This window comes from Giraffa tippelskirchi, chromosome 7 (assembly GCF_054371585.1).
Source record: "Giraffa tippelskirchi isolate mGirTip1 chromosome 7, T2T-mGirTip1v1.2.pri, whole genome shotgun sequence".
Classification (NCBI taxonomy): domain Eukaryota; kingdom Metazoa; phylum Chordata; class Mammalia; order Artiodactyla; family Giraffidae; genus Giraffa; species Giraffa tippelskirchi.
Window position 1 is genome coordinate 141,479,595 of NC_137281.1, and position 17,208 is coordinate 141,496,802.

Here is a 17,208-nt window from a genome sequence, read left to right on the forward strand (position 1 = left end):
GATGCTTTAAGGGAGTAAACATGTTGTCTCTTTATGGTTCATTCTGCTCTAGGGAAGCACCACCAAGCGAGTCAAACACAGAACGTGATTGCATCAGACAAAGCAGCAGTAATACCGGTTGCCCATGAACATGAGCACAGCCATGACCACACACAGCTGCATGCCTACATCGGCGTTTCCCTCATATTGGGCTTTGTTTTCATGTTGTTGGTGGACCAGATTGGCAGCTCCCATGTGCATTCTACTGATGGTAAGTGGCCCCAAGGTTTTCTGGGCAGTGCAAAAAATTTGCATTTTAGGTGATCACAAATGATTGAATGATTCAGTATGTATCAGTGGCCATATTTAGTACTAAAACTCTTGTCTTAGGTTCTGGTGAACATTTTATTCATTTGAGCAAGCTAGTGGGTTGTGACATGTGGCACAAGAGAGTGTTTATTGGGTTACTACCCTGGTTATCTTAAAGCTGTTTCATTTGATGGAGGTCTAGGGCAGAAGTTCTTAACCCTTTTTGTGCCATGGAGCCTTTAAGCAGTCTAAAGCCTGTGGACCTTTCATTGGGATAAATAATGTTTTTAAATGCATAAAGCATAGTACATAGGACTACAGAGAAAATAAATTTTATTGAAATATAGTTACTAAAACATTAAAAACAAGTTTGTGATATAGGATGTCTTCTTTATCAATGCATTAAATAATGATATAATATATTTAAATTGTAAGCAAGTTAGAGTTAAATTTAATTGTTTAGGACATTAGTACGACAGCTGTTGTTGAGTAGCTTGACTAAGAACATTAAATTCTGAGATGGGCTTTTTTTTGTTTTTTAAAGGCTTTATCAAAAAATATGTTATAATATTGTTTCTGTTTTATGTTTTGGTTTTTTGGTTGCAAGGCATGTGGGGTCTTAGCTCCCCGACCAGGGATCGAACACGCACCCCTTGCATTGGAAGGTGAAGTTCTAACCACTGGATGCCAGGGAAGTCCCTCTGAGATGGGCTTTAACAGGCAACAGATTGTCATGTTGAACATCCAGTTGATTTGGGGTTTTGTCTTGATGGTTATTAGTGTCGAAGAGCCTGATTCACAAAGATAATTTATTACAGATACACTTAAACACATTTGTAGCTTGCTTTCCAGGGAAAGATAAACTTCTTTCAAGGACAACTAAAATTCTCCAAGACTTTTAAAATCAATTCCAGTCATAGTCACTTTTTTGTCTTGAGATCAATGAATACATCTTTGGTTAAAACAACATCTTTGATATGGTTTATATTAAATAAAAAAGGATTCTGAGCCATGATACACCTTTGATACCATTGTGATACAAATAAATTTAAAGACATGTTATAATAGACATGAAAATTTATAGATAATTCTTCTCAAATATATTAATGGAGAATTTTACAGATAGAAACTACTAGAAAACATAGTTATCTTGGTCCTCAGTGAGAGATCCCATGACTTTTACTGTTTGGTGGCTAAATGACTGTTAGGTACAGAGTTGCCTCATAGTTACCCAGCTCCATCACATGAGCATTTACACAGACAGGAAGACTGTGATCAAGCAGTGTGGCAGTATTTTGCAGTTGAGTTCAGTCGCTCAGTCGTGTCCAACTCTTTGTGTCCCCATGGACTGCAGCACGCCAGGCTTCCCTGTCCATCACCAACTCCCGGAGTTTACCCAAACTCATGTCCATCAAGTTGGTGATGTCATCCAGACATCTTACCCTCTGTCGTCCCCTTCTCCTCCTGCCCTCAATCTTTCTCAGTTTCAGGGTCTTTTCCAATGAGTGAGCTCTTCACATCAGGTGGCCAAAGTATTGGAGTTTCAGCTTCAGCATCAGTCCTTCCAATGAATATTCAAGACTGATTTTTTTAGGATTGACTGGTTTGATCTCCTTGCAGTCCAAGGGAGTTGCAAGAGTCTGCTCCAATACCACAGTTCAAAGGCATCAATTCTTCCACGCTCAGCCTTCTCTATGGTCCAACTCTCACGACCATACATTACTATGGGAAAAATTATACCCTTGACTAGACAGACCTTTGTTGGCAAAGTAATGCCTCTGCTTTTTAATATGCTATCTAGGTTTGTCATAGCTTTTCTTCTAAGGAGCAGTTCAGTTCAGTTCAGTCGCTTAGTCATGTCCGACTCTGCGACCCCATGGACTGCAGCATGCCAGGCCTCCCTGTCCAACTCTTTACTTCCAAGGAGTAAGCGTCTTCTAATTTCATGGCTGAAATCACCATCTACAGTGATTTTGGAGCCCCCCAAAATAAAATCAGCCACTGTTTCCACTGTTTCCCCATCTATTTGCCATGAAGTGATGGGACCAGATGCCATGATCTTAGTTTTCTGAATGTTGAGCTTTAAGCCAACTTTTTCACTCTCCTCTCTCACTTTCATCAAGAGGCTCTTTAGTTCTTCTTCACTTTCTGCCATAAGGGTGGTGTCATCTGCATATCTGAGGTTATTGCTATTTCTCCCGGCAATCTTGATTCCAGCTCATGCTTCTTCCAGCCCAGCATTTCTCATGATGTACTCTGCATATAAGTTAAATAAGCAGGTGACAATATACAGCCTTGACGTACTCCTTTCCCTATTTGGAACCAGTCTGTTGTTCCATGTCTACTTTGACTTTCATCAAGAGGCTCTTCAGTTCCTCTTCATTTTCTGCCTTAAGGGTGGTGTCATCTGCATTCTCTAAGCAGTACTTCTATAAGCCCTTAATTTAAAGTAGTGATAAGTGAGAGTGATAATATGAAGGTATCTTAGAACAACTGTAAAATAATATGAAATTATCTGATTTCTATTGGGAAAGGTAGTGCTAATATTACTTATGGCTTATTGTCTATATTTATGACAAAAGGAAATGCTAAAGTTCAGTTAAAGGTTAGTAAAAATAAAAATGCATTTTTTTTTCAGTTTAAGGTCACAGACACCCTCTGCATTCTCCTTGTGTGTTCTCCTCTTAGACCCCAGGTTAACAATCCTTGATGTACCAAAAAAAAAATTTGTAGAAAAGCTGGCAAAAGACATGAACAAATAGTTCATGAGAAGATGTAAAAATAGTCTTTAAATATATGAAAAGATGTCCCCTGCATTTAAAATAAGAAGAATGCAAATCAAAGTTCCACCGGGATGCCATTTCTCACCTGTCAGATAGTCACAAATTCAAAACCTTGACAGCATACATTCTGTTGGCAAAGCTGTGATGACATAGGCACTCTCATCTGTTGCTGTGGATGTTCGTGGTGGTACAGTCCCTGTGGAGGAGAGTTTACCCTTCAAGCTAAAAATCCCACTTCTAGGAATCTGTTCTGATAGTTCAGCTCCAGTGTGAAGATACATATGCACAAGATTAATCAATGCAGCATTGTTTGTCATTGTATAACCACTTCAGTGTCCAGTCATGCAGACTGACTGAGTGAAGTGTAGTGTGTCTATGTAATTGAGTTCTCTGTAGCAATGAAATAGAATAAGGAATCCACTCTCTGTCAACCAAGAGGAAGAGATTTCCAGGAAATATTGTTAAGTGAGGGGGAAAAAAAGCAAAAATAAATTACCGTCTGTCATATATTTGTGTAAGAAAGAAGGAGAAACAAGGAAACGTATATATTTGCTTATCTTTACAAAAAAGAAACATAAGGATCAACTAGAAACCAAAGTTGATTACTTGAAGGAGTGAGGGCAGTTGTGAGATAGGGTAGAAGAGTTTTAAGAGAGGGCATGACACTTCTGTGGGCATGCCTTTTTGATACAGTTTTAACTTTTGGAAATATGTTAATGTTTTCCATATTCAAAATATAAAATGAAGTCAACAAGGGTGGGGGAGATAACTGAAACTCCAAAGTATAGATGAACTATACTTCAAATGAATAACACAATCACACTGAAAGGGATTTAGGAAAAACGAATTCAAGAAACTCAGGAATGTAGTATTTGGCTGTATACCTGTAGTAGTGGGTAGAGTTGGGGAAGAGGTATAAACAATACTGAACTCTTTTTAGTAGGCTTTGTCTTTTCTATTGGTGTGGGTAAAAGCATTCTGAAACTATTTCAGATATGTTACAAGGTTGAGTAAATGAGTAGATGTGCTGCTGTTGGTGAAACCAGAGTCCTCACTGAGGAAGAAGGGACATGCAAACAGGGAATGAGGGAAAGCAAGAAAGAACCCTTGCAGGGGTGGATTGGAATTGGAGCTATTGGAATCATGATTTTGAAAACTTGTATGTGTACATATATACATGTGTGTTTACATACACATGGGTGTATGTCATAGCTGTGTGTATAGAGAGGGCCTAGAAGTAAAGACCCCACTGGCAATAAGCATATCAGGGCTCTTGAAAGAAATGACTGATTCTAGGATGGGGTAGGGTAAGTATAAAATGAGCTTGAAACATCTAGTGCTCAAAATATAAATATATGTGAAGAAAGAAGATGGGAACGTCACAGGATATAGGAACCAGCTTGCAGGGGCTTCCCTTGGTCAGATCTTGGACAGTTTGTTCACCAAGATGATTAAGAACAGCAATAAAGCATAAACCATTAAAAAAAAAAAAAGGGAGTCAATGGGCATGTCCACATGAGAGAAAGATAAAAGAGGGGAGGACGTTTGCTTCCAGCAGAACGCTTAATACCAACTGGTAAACATGGAAGCAGTTGGAATTGGACATTTTTGCAACCTTTCTAGTAAAAATTGGCTCAGGCCAGAATCGTCAATGAATGTTAGATCTGGGGGTATGTTTTGATTTGCTTATTAGTTGCAAAGGAGGAAAAAAGTAACTAAATGAAGAAATCAGACAATACCTTGATCAGATGATCAAGATTAATGTCACTGGTATTCTGCTTCAGTGTGTGCAGAAAGTTCGTATTAGGTCAACCTCCCTGCAGGTAACTATAAACTTTAGACAGAGTTTTGAAAACCCACTATCTGAAGCCACTAGAGAATCACCTAAAGGAGGCAAATTCTGGAAGGGAGTCTACACTGGGAACAGATTTTTACAGCTTTTAGTTCCTGTTTCACTGCTTTTAGCAGTCAGTGCCTATGGGGTAGCCAACTGATAGAAGAGTCTTTCTGGCCTAAAGAGGACAGAGTTAAAGGTAACTACAGTCACTGCAGAGTGAGAGGAGAATCTTAGAAAGGAGACAGACAGAGAAAGTCAGCCCTAAATTCTGTGTGTAAACTACCCAAATCTCTGGCTAAGCCCTGAACCATGCTTTCTTGGGCAGGCTCCAGGCAGGTCCGCTAAAGACGGAAGAACTAAACTGAGACTTAGGCAGCTGCCCAGAAGACAGAATTTGCAGTTTGAGCCAAATCAAGTTACTTTAAAGCAAAGCAAAAAAGAAATCAACATTCTTTGGAGGAATGTAATAGAATCCATAGTATCCACAAGATAGCATTTACAGTGTCCAAGATGTAGTACAAAATTCACACCAGCAGTGAGCAGCAGGTGTTCATCCTGTGCATCTGGATGTGATAGCCTGAGAAGCATTACCTATGTAGTATTCCATCCAAGAATGCTTTATCTAAGGACACATCAGACAGATCCAAAAGTAAGGACCACTCTTAAAAAACAAGAAAGGTGTAGGGAGGGGAATGTATTCTTCAGAGATATCAATGTCACAGAAGTCAAAGGCAGAGAAAATGTTTCAGATTAAAGGAGACTAAAGAGATAGTTACAGCTAAGTGTAACATGCAATCTTAGATTGGATTCTTCCTGGGAAAGGAAAAATGGTCTGAAAGTCATTCTTGGGCAATTGAAAAAAGTAAAATATGCAAGAGAGAGTAGAAAAAATCTCAATGGCATTTACTGAATTTGATAACTTTACTGTGATTATGTAAGAAAATATCCTTTCCCATCAGAAATACACACTGAAGGATCTAAGGGTAAAGAGTTAACGAGTAGTATAAAGTGTAGTATACTCTTAAATGGTATATTCCGGGAAAGGAAATGTGTGTGTGTTTGTGTGTAGTGTGGAGAGAGAACAAGAGAGCCTAAGTACAGATGATAAGGCAAATATGGCAAAATATTGGACAGGGTGTTAAAAAAACTGGTTTAACTGGACTGGACAGTGAGAAATATGATGACATCAGTTGATGTAGAGCTCAAGAACCTTCTTAATAGAGCAGTTTGGATTGAATTTGAAAAGTAGCAGATTCTTAACTTGTTAACTGACCCATCAAAAGAGTGGTGAGTTAGGAAGATGATTCTGACAAGGATGTGTAAGATGGATTCGGTTAGGGAGAAATGAGAGTAAGAGGAGACATCCAGATCTACTGCTAGTTTAGAGGTTGGAGAAGGGGTTGTTTGGGTTGATGAAAATTTAGGTTAGGATGGTGGCAGTAAAATGGAGAAAGGCAAATGTGACAGACATTTTGATGTTAGAATAAAGATAAAGTTGCAGGAGGCCGAGGAAGAGGAAGGGGGAGGCAATGACAATGAGATTGGTCCAGAGAGAAGTGGTCAGAGGCCACAGAGCAGGTTCCCTGGAGAGGTGGAGAGGTAAGGGGTATGAGGCAGTTAGGGTGACATCTTGCCCATTCAGGGAAGGCTGGGTCAAATGAAGAGTTCCCATCTGCCTATCTCTTCAGGACAGGAGAAATTTCTAAGTGTTTGAAGCAAAAGGAAAAAGACAATAGTAAGGAAAATAATAGTAGTCTACTTAAAACAGCTTTCAAAGAATCCTTCCACCTCCAGGTGAATGTTCTACTAGTTTCTGTTTCCCGTTGCGTCATGGCTGACTTGCCTATTTTTTACTTCAGATCCAGAAACAGCAAGGCCCAGCAATTCCAAAATCACCACCACGCTGGGTCTGGTCGTCCATGCTGCGGGTAGGTTCACATTGCAGTAGAACCCCTTTCTTTTCTGTCACACAGGTGCCATCCACAGGAAATACTCTTGGGCTGACCTTTTGGAGAAGGGGTTGTTTAATGAAGTCCTCTGACAGAAGCACGAACCCCAGTGTACTCAGTGTCAGAGGATTGTAAGCTAAGAATGGTTTTTATATTTCTAATCGGATGAAAAAATAATAATTCGTGGCACATGAAAATTACATAAAATTCAAATTTCAGTGTCCATAAGTGAAGTTGTATTGGAATACAGCCATGGCCACTTGTTTACCTATAATCTGTAGCTACTTTCACACAACAATGGTAGAGTTGAGTAGCTGCAAGAGACCAAATGGTTCACAAAGGCTACGGTGTTTCCTATCTGGCCCTTTAAGAGAAGTTTGCTGACCTTTTCTCTAGGAACTCATCTGCACAAGAGCTTGAACACTTCTGTACTGAATAACCCTGCTGCCTGGTATCTACCCAGAATGCCAGTTGAGGCAGGAGTGGGCTGTAGGGTGTCAGAAGACTCAGCAGTGCTGACTGGGAGCACTTTTGAATCATAACCACAACCAGTCCCAGTAGTAGGGGTCTGTAAGTGACAAAAGCACATGAAAAGTGACACCATGTTATCTGGACTTTATAGTAACACATGCTTTTCTAACAAAAAATTCATCCATTCAGCCAGTGTTTACTCATTACGTATACATCATCTATGTGAAGTCATGGTTTCTTTGTTTTTTCACCTGCAAGATGCCGAGGTGCCTCCTTTGAAATTCCTTGCTTTTTCTATTATTACAGTTTAACTGATTAGTCAGTAGATTTTGAACATCATACTTTTTCAACAACAGCAACAATAACTGACATATTAAATATCAAATAGCACTTGTGCTAAGCTTCTCACATGTTACCTCATGAAAACCTTAGTAATATGTACTTTATTGAACCCATTTTAGAAATGAGAAGGCTAAGGTTCAGAAAGCTTAAGTAACCTTCCCAGAGCCCGGTCCAGCTCTATCTGACCCTGAAGCCCACACACTCACCCACCACACTATTATAGTTGTTATTTATAGTGTTTTATGTTTCATTTTTCCAAATCCAGCTGATGGTGTTGCTTTGGGAGCAGCAGCTTCTACTTCACAAACTAGTGTCCAGTTAATTGTGTTTGTGGCAATAATGCTACATAAGGTAAGCAAAATTTTGGTGTAAGATTTGTTATGGACTGCACCTATAATTAAAATTTATCTTTGGTCTTTGTGTTTTTCTGGAATGGAAAGGTTTTTGTAGTTATTTTCATAACTGCTGTTCACCTTAAAGAATTGAATAAATCTGTTGAAAACTGGGTCTTTTGCTACTGGGTAATTTTCTTAAACTTGTAAGTTGAAGGGATTTTATTTTTTTATGGCATATACACAAACTGTTAAGTCCTCTACAGATTTCTGTATTTCATGGTAATTTTTATTCATAAATATTTTTCCTTTCTTATACTTAACTATTTCACACAGACTCACACACACACAAATGGGACATTTTCTAGCTTAGAACATTAATTCCTAAAAGGCAGAGCTCAGACTTAGTGTTTGTTATACTTGGTTTTCTTGTATGGTAATAATTTAGTCAAATGACATGTACTTCATCATGTAGAAGCAATCCAAATTTCTAGAGTAATAAGGGATAGTTTTTCTTTTCCAGGCACCAGCTGCTTTTGGGTTGGTTTCCTTCTTAATGCATGCAGGCCTCGAGCGGAATCGAATCAGAAAGCACTTACTCGTCTTTGCACTGGCAGCACCAGTTATGTCCATGGTGACATACTTAGGACTAAGTAAGGTAAGTCTGACTCAAGCTTATCTGGACAAGTATCTAATTCCTTGTCATCTACCAAAACTTATGGTCTCTTATGTTGAAGTTTTCAATTAAATTACTGCATCAAGCTAAAAAGAAAATTCAACTTAAAAACCTGTACTGTACAAAGTGTACATCTTAATTCCAAGTCAATCCTCCAATTTAGAACATTTTCTTATTCATTTAATTTAAAAACTTCCGCATCAGTTCCAAAAATATTTGCACAAATATGTGATCTTTAAAATAATGCAATTTAAACCTTATCAGACGTGCTACTTATATTTAACTGGTACATAATAAGTCACAACAGTATGTATTTAATGTTTCAGTGAGCATAGGAAGTGTGAGCAACGAGCTTGCAGCAGCTTTAAGAGCAGTAGGGAATGAGCAGAGATCTCTATATTCAGCTAAGACTCAGATTCTTCTACTCCCAGCTCTCATATCACTGCATATTAAGTACCCAGGTCTTTGTCACTGCACTGATCGTACCTCCAGACCTGAAGGGGCATGTGTCGTTTGTCACATCAGACCCCAGGCATTCTCCTCTGTTGCTCCGCTTAAACCTTCCCGTGCCGCCTTATTCTCTCCAGTGGGGCTGCAGTTCTTAGCAACGACCCTCTCCATTTTACTTCAATATCAGTTGGCAGGCGACAGAGGAAAACTTTAGAACCAAACCAACTTAGGGCTTTCCCCCACACTCTCTGAAGATCACTGATTCTTCTGAGTGTTACTCAATTCATATTTGATACAGTAAAGCTTGCACTGAAAGGAACATGAGAAATGAAATGGTTAAAGAATGGTTAAGTTCCTGTCTGTCAAGGCTTAGCTGATCTGGATTGCTAACACCTCATTGTTCACCTGAAAAGCTTTATCTTCTTTTAGTCAATGAGTAATAATACATAGTTCCCTTTTAAATATTATCCTGTTTATCACTTCATTGATCAACATAAGTTCCTAGAACTTTTGACAGGAAAGTATGATAATTTTGGAGGCACGGAGTTAATAGGTTACGTTTATGGCATGTTCTTAAATTTTCAGTTACTTATCTTAGTCTGTAGGGCCACTTTTTTAATTAAAAAAAAAAGATGGAAATTAATTGTGTAAAGATTAGCTTTTGAGATATTTCTAGGCTCTGTGAAGGCATGTACTACATCTCAGTTATCACTGTATCTCAGGCCCTGGCCTAGAGCCTGGTGCATATGCGATGTTTGTTAATATTGGTAGAACAAATGAAAGGATGAAATTTGATATTTGCATTAATACTGTTGATTCCATCTTAATAATCTTGAAGTTTGTTTGAAAAAGTAGTCCCAAGTGGCTCAGTGGGTAAAGAATCTGCCTGCAATTCAGGAGATGCAGGTTCGATCCTTGGGTCAGGAAGATTTGCCTGGAGGAGGGCATGGCAACCCACTCCATGCCCCCCACTCCATGGGGTCTAAAGAAACCCATGGACAGAAGAACCTGGCAGGCTACATTCCATACGGTTGCAAAGAATCGGACATGACTAAAGCGACTGAGCATGCATGCACACTTCGCCAATAGTTTTAAACCCTTATTTGGAAGCTTCCCATAAATAACAAAATTGTTCTGATCTCAAGATGTCCCCACTTCCCAAATCACACCCATTATGAATATTGAGTGTTTTTTGTTTTATTATTATTCTTTATGACTCTGCATGTTACTTAATTTTTCTTCTCTCTTTCTCTTACTTCACAGAGCAGTAAAGAAGCCCTTTCAGAGGTCAATGCCACTGGGGTGGCCATGCTTTTCTCTGCTGGGACCTTTCTTTATGTTGCCACAGTACATGTCCTCCCTGAGGTGGGCGGAATGGGGCACAGCCACAAACCCGACCCCACTGGAGGGAGAGGCCTCAGCCGCCTGGAGGTGGCAGCCCTGGTTCTGGGTTGCCTCATCCCGCTCGTTCTATCAATAGGACATCAGCATTAACTGGTGAGGGTTCAGCCTCGGTCCATGGCCATTCACCATTCAGTGAGAACAGCCGGCACATGACAGACGCTCACTTCCTCAGTCTCTCGTCTCACCTTGCCCATCTCCACCTGTATTCCTAAAGAGTCCAGAGGGAGGTGAGATGAAAACCTGAAGTAATGGAAAGCTTTTCAAGTAGAAACAACACACTGCGAAGGATACAGACATTCCATTGTGTTGTCTTTTCAAGGGCCCTTGGCATTTTGAGTTTTGATGTTTCCCTTAACCCTATTCTCAGGGAAGATGGAATTTAGTTTTAAGGAAAAGTGGAGAACTTCCTACTCATAATGAAATAATTATGAAAGTACAGTATTCTGTAATTAAGCTAAATCTCTTAGTTTAGACGCTCCGCCACTTTATCCATTGATTTTTTAACATGGTTCTCACCGTGTAAGACTGGTGCTTTAGCATCTATGCCACTTGCCTTGAATGAAGGTCATGATGCCCACTGTGTTAGATGCTAAAGATAAGTAGTTCATTTGGGGCTAGAGTCACGAAAATGATGGCAAGACACATTGAAAACTGACTTTACACTTGAGAGAGAGATCCGTTGAAGAGGGGACATCTGGGGAGACTTAAACACTCCCTTTAGCACATGCGTCTTTACAAAGAGCCTGCCTTCCATTAGATGGAGCAGCAGAGGTGGACTAGCTTTTAAAGAGGTGACGTGTTTTATGAAACATTTTTTTTCAAGTTCTCCTGCTTGTAGTAGAGGAGCCAAGTTCTAGTAGGTTCAAACCAACCTAGGCTTCCCTTCTGACTGTTCTAAGAACAGTCAGATCCCAAAGTATCTTTGGAAATTAAGGGGTGTTAAATTTTAAGTGAATTTGGACAGTTGCTGACATCTTTGTAGTAACCTTTTTAGAAGAAAGATCACCAAAACCTACTTGTCCTTTTTTTGTCTCTGTAAGTATTTATCTTAGTAGACCAGCAGTCCCTCTGGCAAAATACTCAGTGCCCCTTGGGGACTGCCAGGTCAGCATCACATAAGCTCCTGTAGCAGTGAAGAAAGTCAAGATGTATCACAAATGGGAAGTGTTTACCTATTGATTTAAAGCTTATTAAAATCATGTCTTTTGTCTCTTCATCTTTTCCATATTTTATTCCTAACTTTTCCCTTCAACCCTTCCTCCCTGCAATTTACTGCTTACTGCTGGTAGTGATGCTAATATTTGTGTGAGTTAAGTTCTCATCAGGACAACCTCTTCTTGGAACTGTGATGATAAAGATAATACTGTCTCTGTTCTCTATTCCTTTCAATGAAGTTACCTTTGTGTCAACTGCAGCTTTGTTAAGCCCTTAAAATGTCAACTTCCTCATATGTGAGATGATACAATCACTGATATTCTGGTAATTTAAACAATTGAGATATTAAAAATAGTAAGCAAACTGGGATAATTTGTCCATATTTGCCAAAAATCCCTGTAAACCTTATGTTACCAAATAAGTGTATAATATTATATTGTTAATTTATTTTGATTTTCTGTACCATTTCAAAACACATTTCATAAAGTGGGAACCAAGACTATTTTTGTCAGGGCATTGGATTTAGGAGTTTGTGAAACATTTTGTATAACGCATAAACCAGCATGCCCAGGATTTCTGTATTTCCTTCCTAGATTTGTCACTGGGTCAGCAGCTATGGAAAGAGAACTTGTGAGCCCTCTGCTGGCTAGACCAAAGTAGCATAAACAGGATCTGGTTTTGGATAGTGGCTGGGAACCATTGTGAACAGCATAAAAACCAACAGAAGGCGCAGCATGAAAGTCTAAGTGACTTTCCTGCTGACAGCTCGGACTTCAGAGAGTCATGGGGTTTCACCCAGTCCTTCAAAATGACATGGTTGCCTTGATTCTCCCTTGAAATGTACTTCGTTAAATAAATAGTTCATTTTAGTGTCTGCTCTGGTTTGAATAGTGGCGCTTTTCTGTCATTGTTGTGCAATGATCAGAAATTTGTTCTGCTGGCCAAAGCCTCTTTCTGCAGTGCCTTGCCATCACACTTAAAAGTTGGGCTAGAATATCTTGCTGGGTAGGGCCTTGAACTCTGGCAAGGGCAGAACCATCTAACCTCCAAATTGGCCTTCCCCTCTGAAACCCACATTAACAAGCAAACCTTTCAAGGCCTGGCAGCTCTCAAGAGCTATGGGCTCTCCCAGATTTTAAAACTGCTACCCTAGGAACCACTCATTTCCCTCCTGGTCAGCAGGCAGAAATAGCCATGCTAATCTTACAGGGCTCAAACACATCTCCAGGTAGCAGGGAATTGAGCAGCGTGGCAGGGGCCTCCTTCATTTGATGGGGCAGGGGAGAACTTACTTATGTGGGCGGTGTCCCAGGCGAGGCCACACTGATGGTCACTTATTGGCACATTTCAGCTCCATTTTCCTCTTGTTTAAAACTGCCTCCTTAGATGTGGATGCCTTAATGCTCTCACACATTTGGAAACGTTGGCAATACTTCAGTCGCTGCTGTGATTACAGATGGAATTATTGGCTACCAAAGAGATGCAATTGATGATGAAAAGCATTGTCCTTCCTTCCTCACAACCAAAGTTAATTACAATTTGACTCCCTTTCCTCGGTATGGATAGACTTTCTTCAGATATCGAGTGCTCTCTTAAATGGAAAATTAAGGTGAAAGTTATACCCATCCTTTCCCCTCAGTTGTTCGCCAGTGAATTGCTTTTGTCAGTTCCCATATCCCCAAAGCAGCCATCTTCCAGGTCTGATGGCTTTCCTGTGAACGCTGTTGCCAGATTTCAGTTCTTCAGGCGCATTCTGCCCTGGAGTGTAGTGTTGAAACGCCACCGCAGAGGTTGTGTTCTCTCTTTCCCTCTTCACCTTTTTATTTCCCTATTCAGAACAGCCAAATCTGTTCCTATATTTTGAATCATTAGAAAAATGAGAGAGGTGGCTGTTTTGAGGGTCAGTTCTTTGTAGAAAGAAGAAAACGTAATGGTGTTTTTTACTGGCCTACTTCTAAGTGTCACTGCCTGGTTTTGCCTCTTTTTCAAGGATTAGAACTAGGAGGACATGCCAGCCCCTCAGATATATGGTAGCTAGGTACTGAACGTGGGAACTGTGTGTATGTCAACAGCACAAGCCCCCAAAGCATGTTGCTGCCTTTGGGGCCCCTGAGCCCCTTGGGAGACTGAGAATGACCAGATTCATCCAAAACTGCTGTAGGGCAAGGCGAGAACCCTCTAATAGTGTTCCGCAGGGGTACCTTCCTTGTATTACGAAATTTTTGCTCAACACAGAATGGCCCACATTACCCAAAGGGCACTGTTTGAGATGCTATGAAATTAAAACCAGTCACATAGCTGCTTTGTACCTGAGACATCTAGATTCACCTGAGAAGACCTGAGGGAAATGTATGATTTGCATGAAAGGGCTAGACAACCATTAGGAATTTTCTAGATATGCTCAGCCTAACACAAGGAGGTTGGCTTTGATCTGTTTTCTCATAGCGTCTTCTACTAAGTGGGAAATCTCATGGGATAACACTGCAGTTCCCCTGGTTTGGTAGCCTGGACAGTGAAAATAATGTCCCCTTTTTCTGGATCCTTTGTAAACATTAAATCATTCCACGGATGGCTGCCTTATAATTTTTGTCTCTTTCCACTTTAATTGTGAATGGTTAAAAAAAATGTTTTTGCTGTTTTCTGATTTGTTTTATGATATTAAATTTTTATTAGTGCATACCATATGTGAGTGGTTCATGATTAATCCTCTTGGCGGTTTTTCCATTTGATGACCAGACTGGACCCACATTCGAACATCAGAAAAGGTAATGAAATGGTTTGAGGGGCAGTGGAAAGATGTATCTATATGAACCTCTTTTCGGGAAGGAGAGAAAGGCAGAAGGGAGATAAAGAACTCAGTATACCATCTGACCCAGAGATAGCGATTTATTGACAATTTTTTTTCCTTTGCCTTTGCTGTTAGCAAATATTATTTATGAGGGTACCTATCTAATCCCAGAAAAGAGACGCAGGCCAGTAGATCCCAATCACTGGATGCATTTCAAAGGGCACAGTTACTAATCTGAGTATGTAGACACTATGACCAGTGGACCCTGGAAACAGATTTAAATGGAAGTGCAAATTATAAATTTGATAAATATTTTCTCCCTCTGTAGTACTGAAGCTCAGTTTTTAGCATATACTGATAAGGGCCATATATAGCCATGTATCATTTAAATATATCACTTATCTGTTTGTTTATTCATTAGATTTCATTATTACTAATCCACTGTGTGCTGACTTTCTATATGTATCACATATGCTACAACTAATTACAAAATTTGTTCCCAGAGTGTTAACATGTTTCCAGAAAACCTCTCCTCATGAATAAGAAAATAGGCCACAAGGACATGGTACGCATGATTCCTGCCATCTCTCACCAAGTCATCCCTCCTTTGCCTTAAGCAGTGGGTTGTGAAATCTTCAAAAGCCAGCTTCAAAAGCCCTTTTGTCCTATCGCCCTGAGATCAAAATGTATGTATCTATGTACCCGTATATGTATACAGATGTGTATATATACAGATTTAGTAAAAATAGCCAACAGTCATTATTCTGTTTAATTTCTGATTCTTAACAAGCTAGAGCTGAGTCATACTGTGTAGTTTGTAGGATGTAGGAAATAAACCAGCTTTGTGTCCCCCTGTTTGCCCTGTGTCAATGCCTCTCCTCCAACTCCCTCTCTCGTCCAGGTCTTGTTCTAGCGTCTTCTTCAGTTAGGCCAGGGCTTCCCTGATAGCTCAGTTGGTAAAGAATCCGCCTGCAATGCAGGAGACCCTGATTCGATTCCTGGGTCAGGAAGATCCACTAGAGAAGGGAAAGATTACCCACTCCAGTATTCTTGGGCTTCCCTTGTGGCTCAGCTGGTAAAGAATTCACCTGCAATGTGGCAGACCTGGGTTCAATCCCTGGGTTGGAAAGATCCCCTGGAGAAGGGAAAGGCTACCCACTCCAGTATTCTGATCTGGAGAATTCCGTGGATGTAACCACATAAAGTTGTATTCTGCTGGTCAGTGGTAAGAATCACTGGGGTAAGAAGCTGATCACCTTTTAATCTGCTTTGTAATATATGTCTTTATTTTGTCCCTCTTCTCTGCTAAAATATAAGCTCCAGAAAGCTAGGTTCTCAAAAAAATATGTTGTTAAATGAATCAGTCTGTTTTGAGGGGCCACTTTTTTCCTAATCTGTGCTCTCCCCTCCTTTCCTCCACTAGCTGCTGCCCTGACTCCCAGCAGGACCTACTGCTGGCCTTGCTGTAGCTCTGCCTTTGTCTTACACTAAGGTGAGGGCTGTCAGGGCAGGAGACAGCAGACAGGTGAGAAATTAACCCAGATCAGGTTATGAATCCAGTACTAACATTAGGTGCTGTGTGACTAATTTAGGGCTGGGAAAACCTGGATCCCATTTCTGGCTTAGCTACTAATTTCTATTGCAGTGATAGCTACTGCCCAGTTTCTATAAATTTTGGATGAGTGAAAGCCTTTGTCCAAGTCTGGTTGCCTTATTCATAAAGGGATCCTGACAAATTCTGGAGCCGTCAGAGAGCACAGTGAGGAGGGGATGGGAAGCTGGGGCCCGGGAGACTGTGGAAGGCACTGGATTATTATGTCTGGAATGCTCTTGAGGGCGGAATTTGATAGTCATCACCAGATAACTTCAAGGGCTGTCCAGTGCAGGAGAGTACAGATACCATATTCTCTCTAGGATGGAACCAGAGGTAGAGCCCTGCCTCTCCACCAACCCACTCTTCACTCAGCAGGGTTAACAGCCCTTCCTATGGACCAGGCAATTCTCAGAGCTGAGTGTACAGAAGGGAAATAAAGGTCTATTCCAGTCCTTAGAGAGCTTGTTGTTCAGTGAGGGGTTCAAATAAAACAATTGGCAGTAAAGCCAATTATTATTATTGGGAGCCAGAAAAGCACAGAGAACCCGTGGGGGCAAGAAACCCCGGGTGGGCTTCAGGGAGAGCATCAGAGGGAGATGACAGCTGCCCTGAACTAAAAGGCTGGGCAGGATGAGCTTGCAAAGGTGGGAAAGGGAAGACCCATGTGGGCAGAGGCCCGGGGGCCCAGGAAGAGGGACTCGGCCTCAGAGGTACCACAGCTGGAGGGAGGATGGGGGAGGCAAGAGCTGGTGTGCTGGCTCCCTAGGTGACTTGGAAGCATCCAGATTGAAAATCCTACAGATAACCGAGCCCAGCCAATGTCCTTGTAATTCCTGCCTCCGCTGCCGCCAGGGCTGCTCCCAGGTGCAGACCTGGCTGCCCTCCCTCTGAGCTCCTGTCACCACATGATGCCCGGTGCAGGTGGAAGTCCACAATGTCTCGATCTCTGCGCTCTAGTGGCTCCCCTGGCACCTCAAGGTGGGGCTTGGTGACTATTCGCCTCCCCTATTCCTGGCTGGGGCCCAGGGACTCCCCTCATTCCACCTCTGAACATGGGTGTCAGTTCCATTCAGAGGACCTGACCCAGCCTGGGAGGGGTGCCCAAACTTCCTTCTACCCACCCAGTTCTCTCTCCCCAA

At 41.0% G+C, this 17,208-nt stretch overlaps 1 protein-coding gene across 6 annotated transcripts in view; it reads left to right on the forward strand.

Moving 5' to 3' along the window:
• Positions 1-15,330, forward strand: part of SLC39A9 (solute carrier family 39 member 9) — a 43,633-nt gene extending 28,303 nt beyond the window's left edge. Inside the window, exons 3-9 of one of the 6 annotated variants that reach the window (XR_014060452.1) lie at positions 53-250; positions 6,768-6,836; positions 7,936-8,021; positions 8,526-8,660; positions 10,392-10,759; positions 14,361-14,452; positions 14,979-15,330. Coding sequence is in view for 3 of the 6 variants with exons in the window: in XM_081513538.1 (XP_081369664.1) it covers positions 53-250; positions 6,768-6,836; positions 7,936-8,021; positions 8,526-8,660; positions 10,392-10,622 (719 nt within the window). In the remaining 3 variants the exon portion in view is untranslated. Of the gene's footprint in view, positions 1-52; positions 251-6,767; positions 6,837-7,935; positions 8,022-8,525; positions 8,661-10,391; positions 14,453-14,978 lie in introns of those variants that run through there. The other 5 variants (XR_014060453.1, XM_081513538.1, XR_014060454.1 and 2 more) reach the window with 5 other exon arrangements.
• Positions 15,331-17,208: the final 1,878 nt, after the last annotated feature.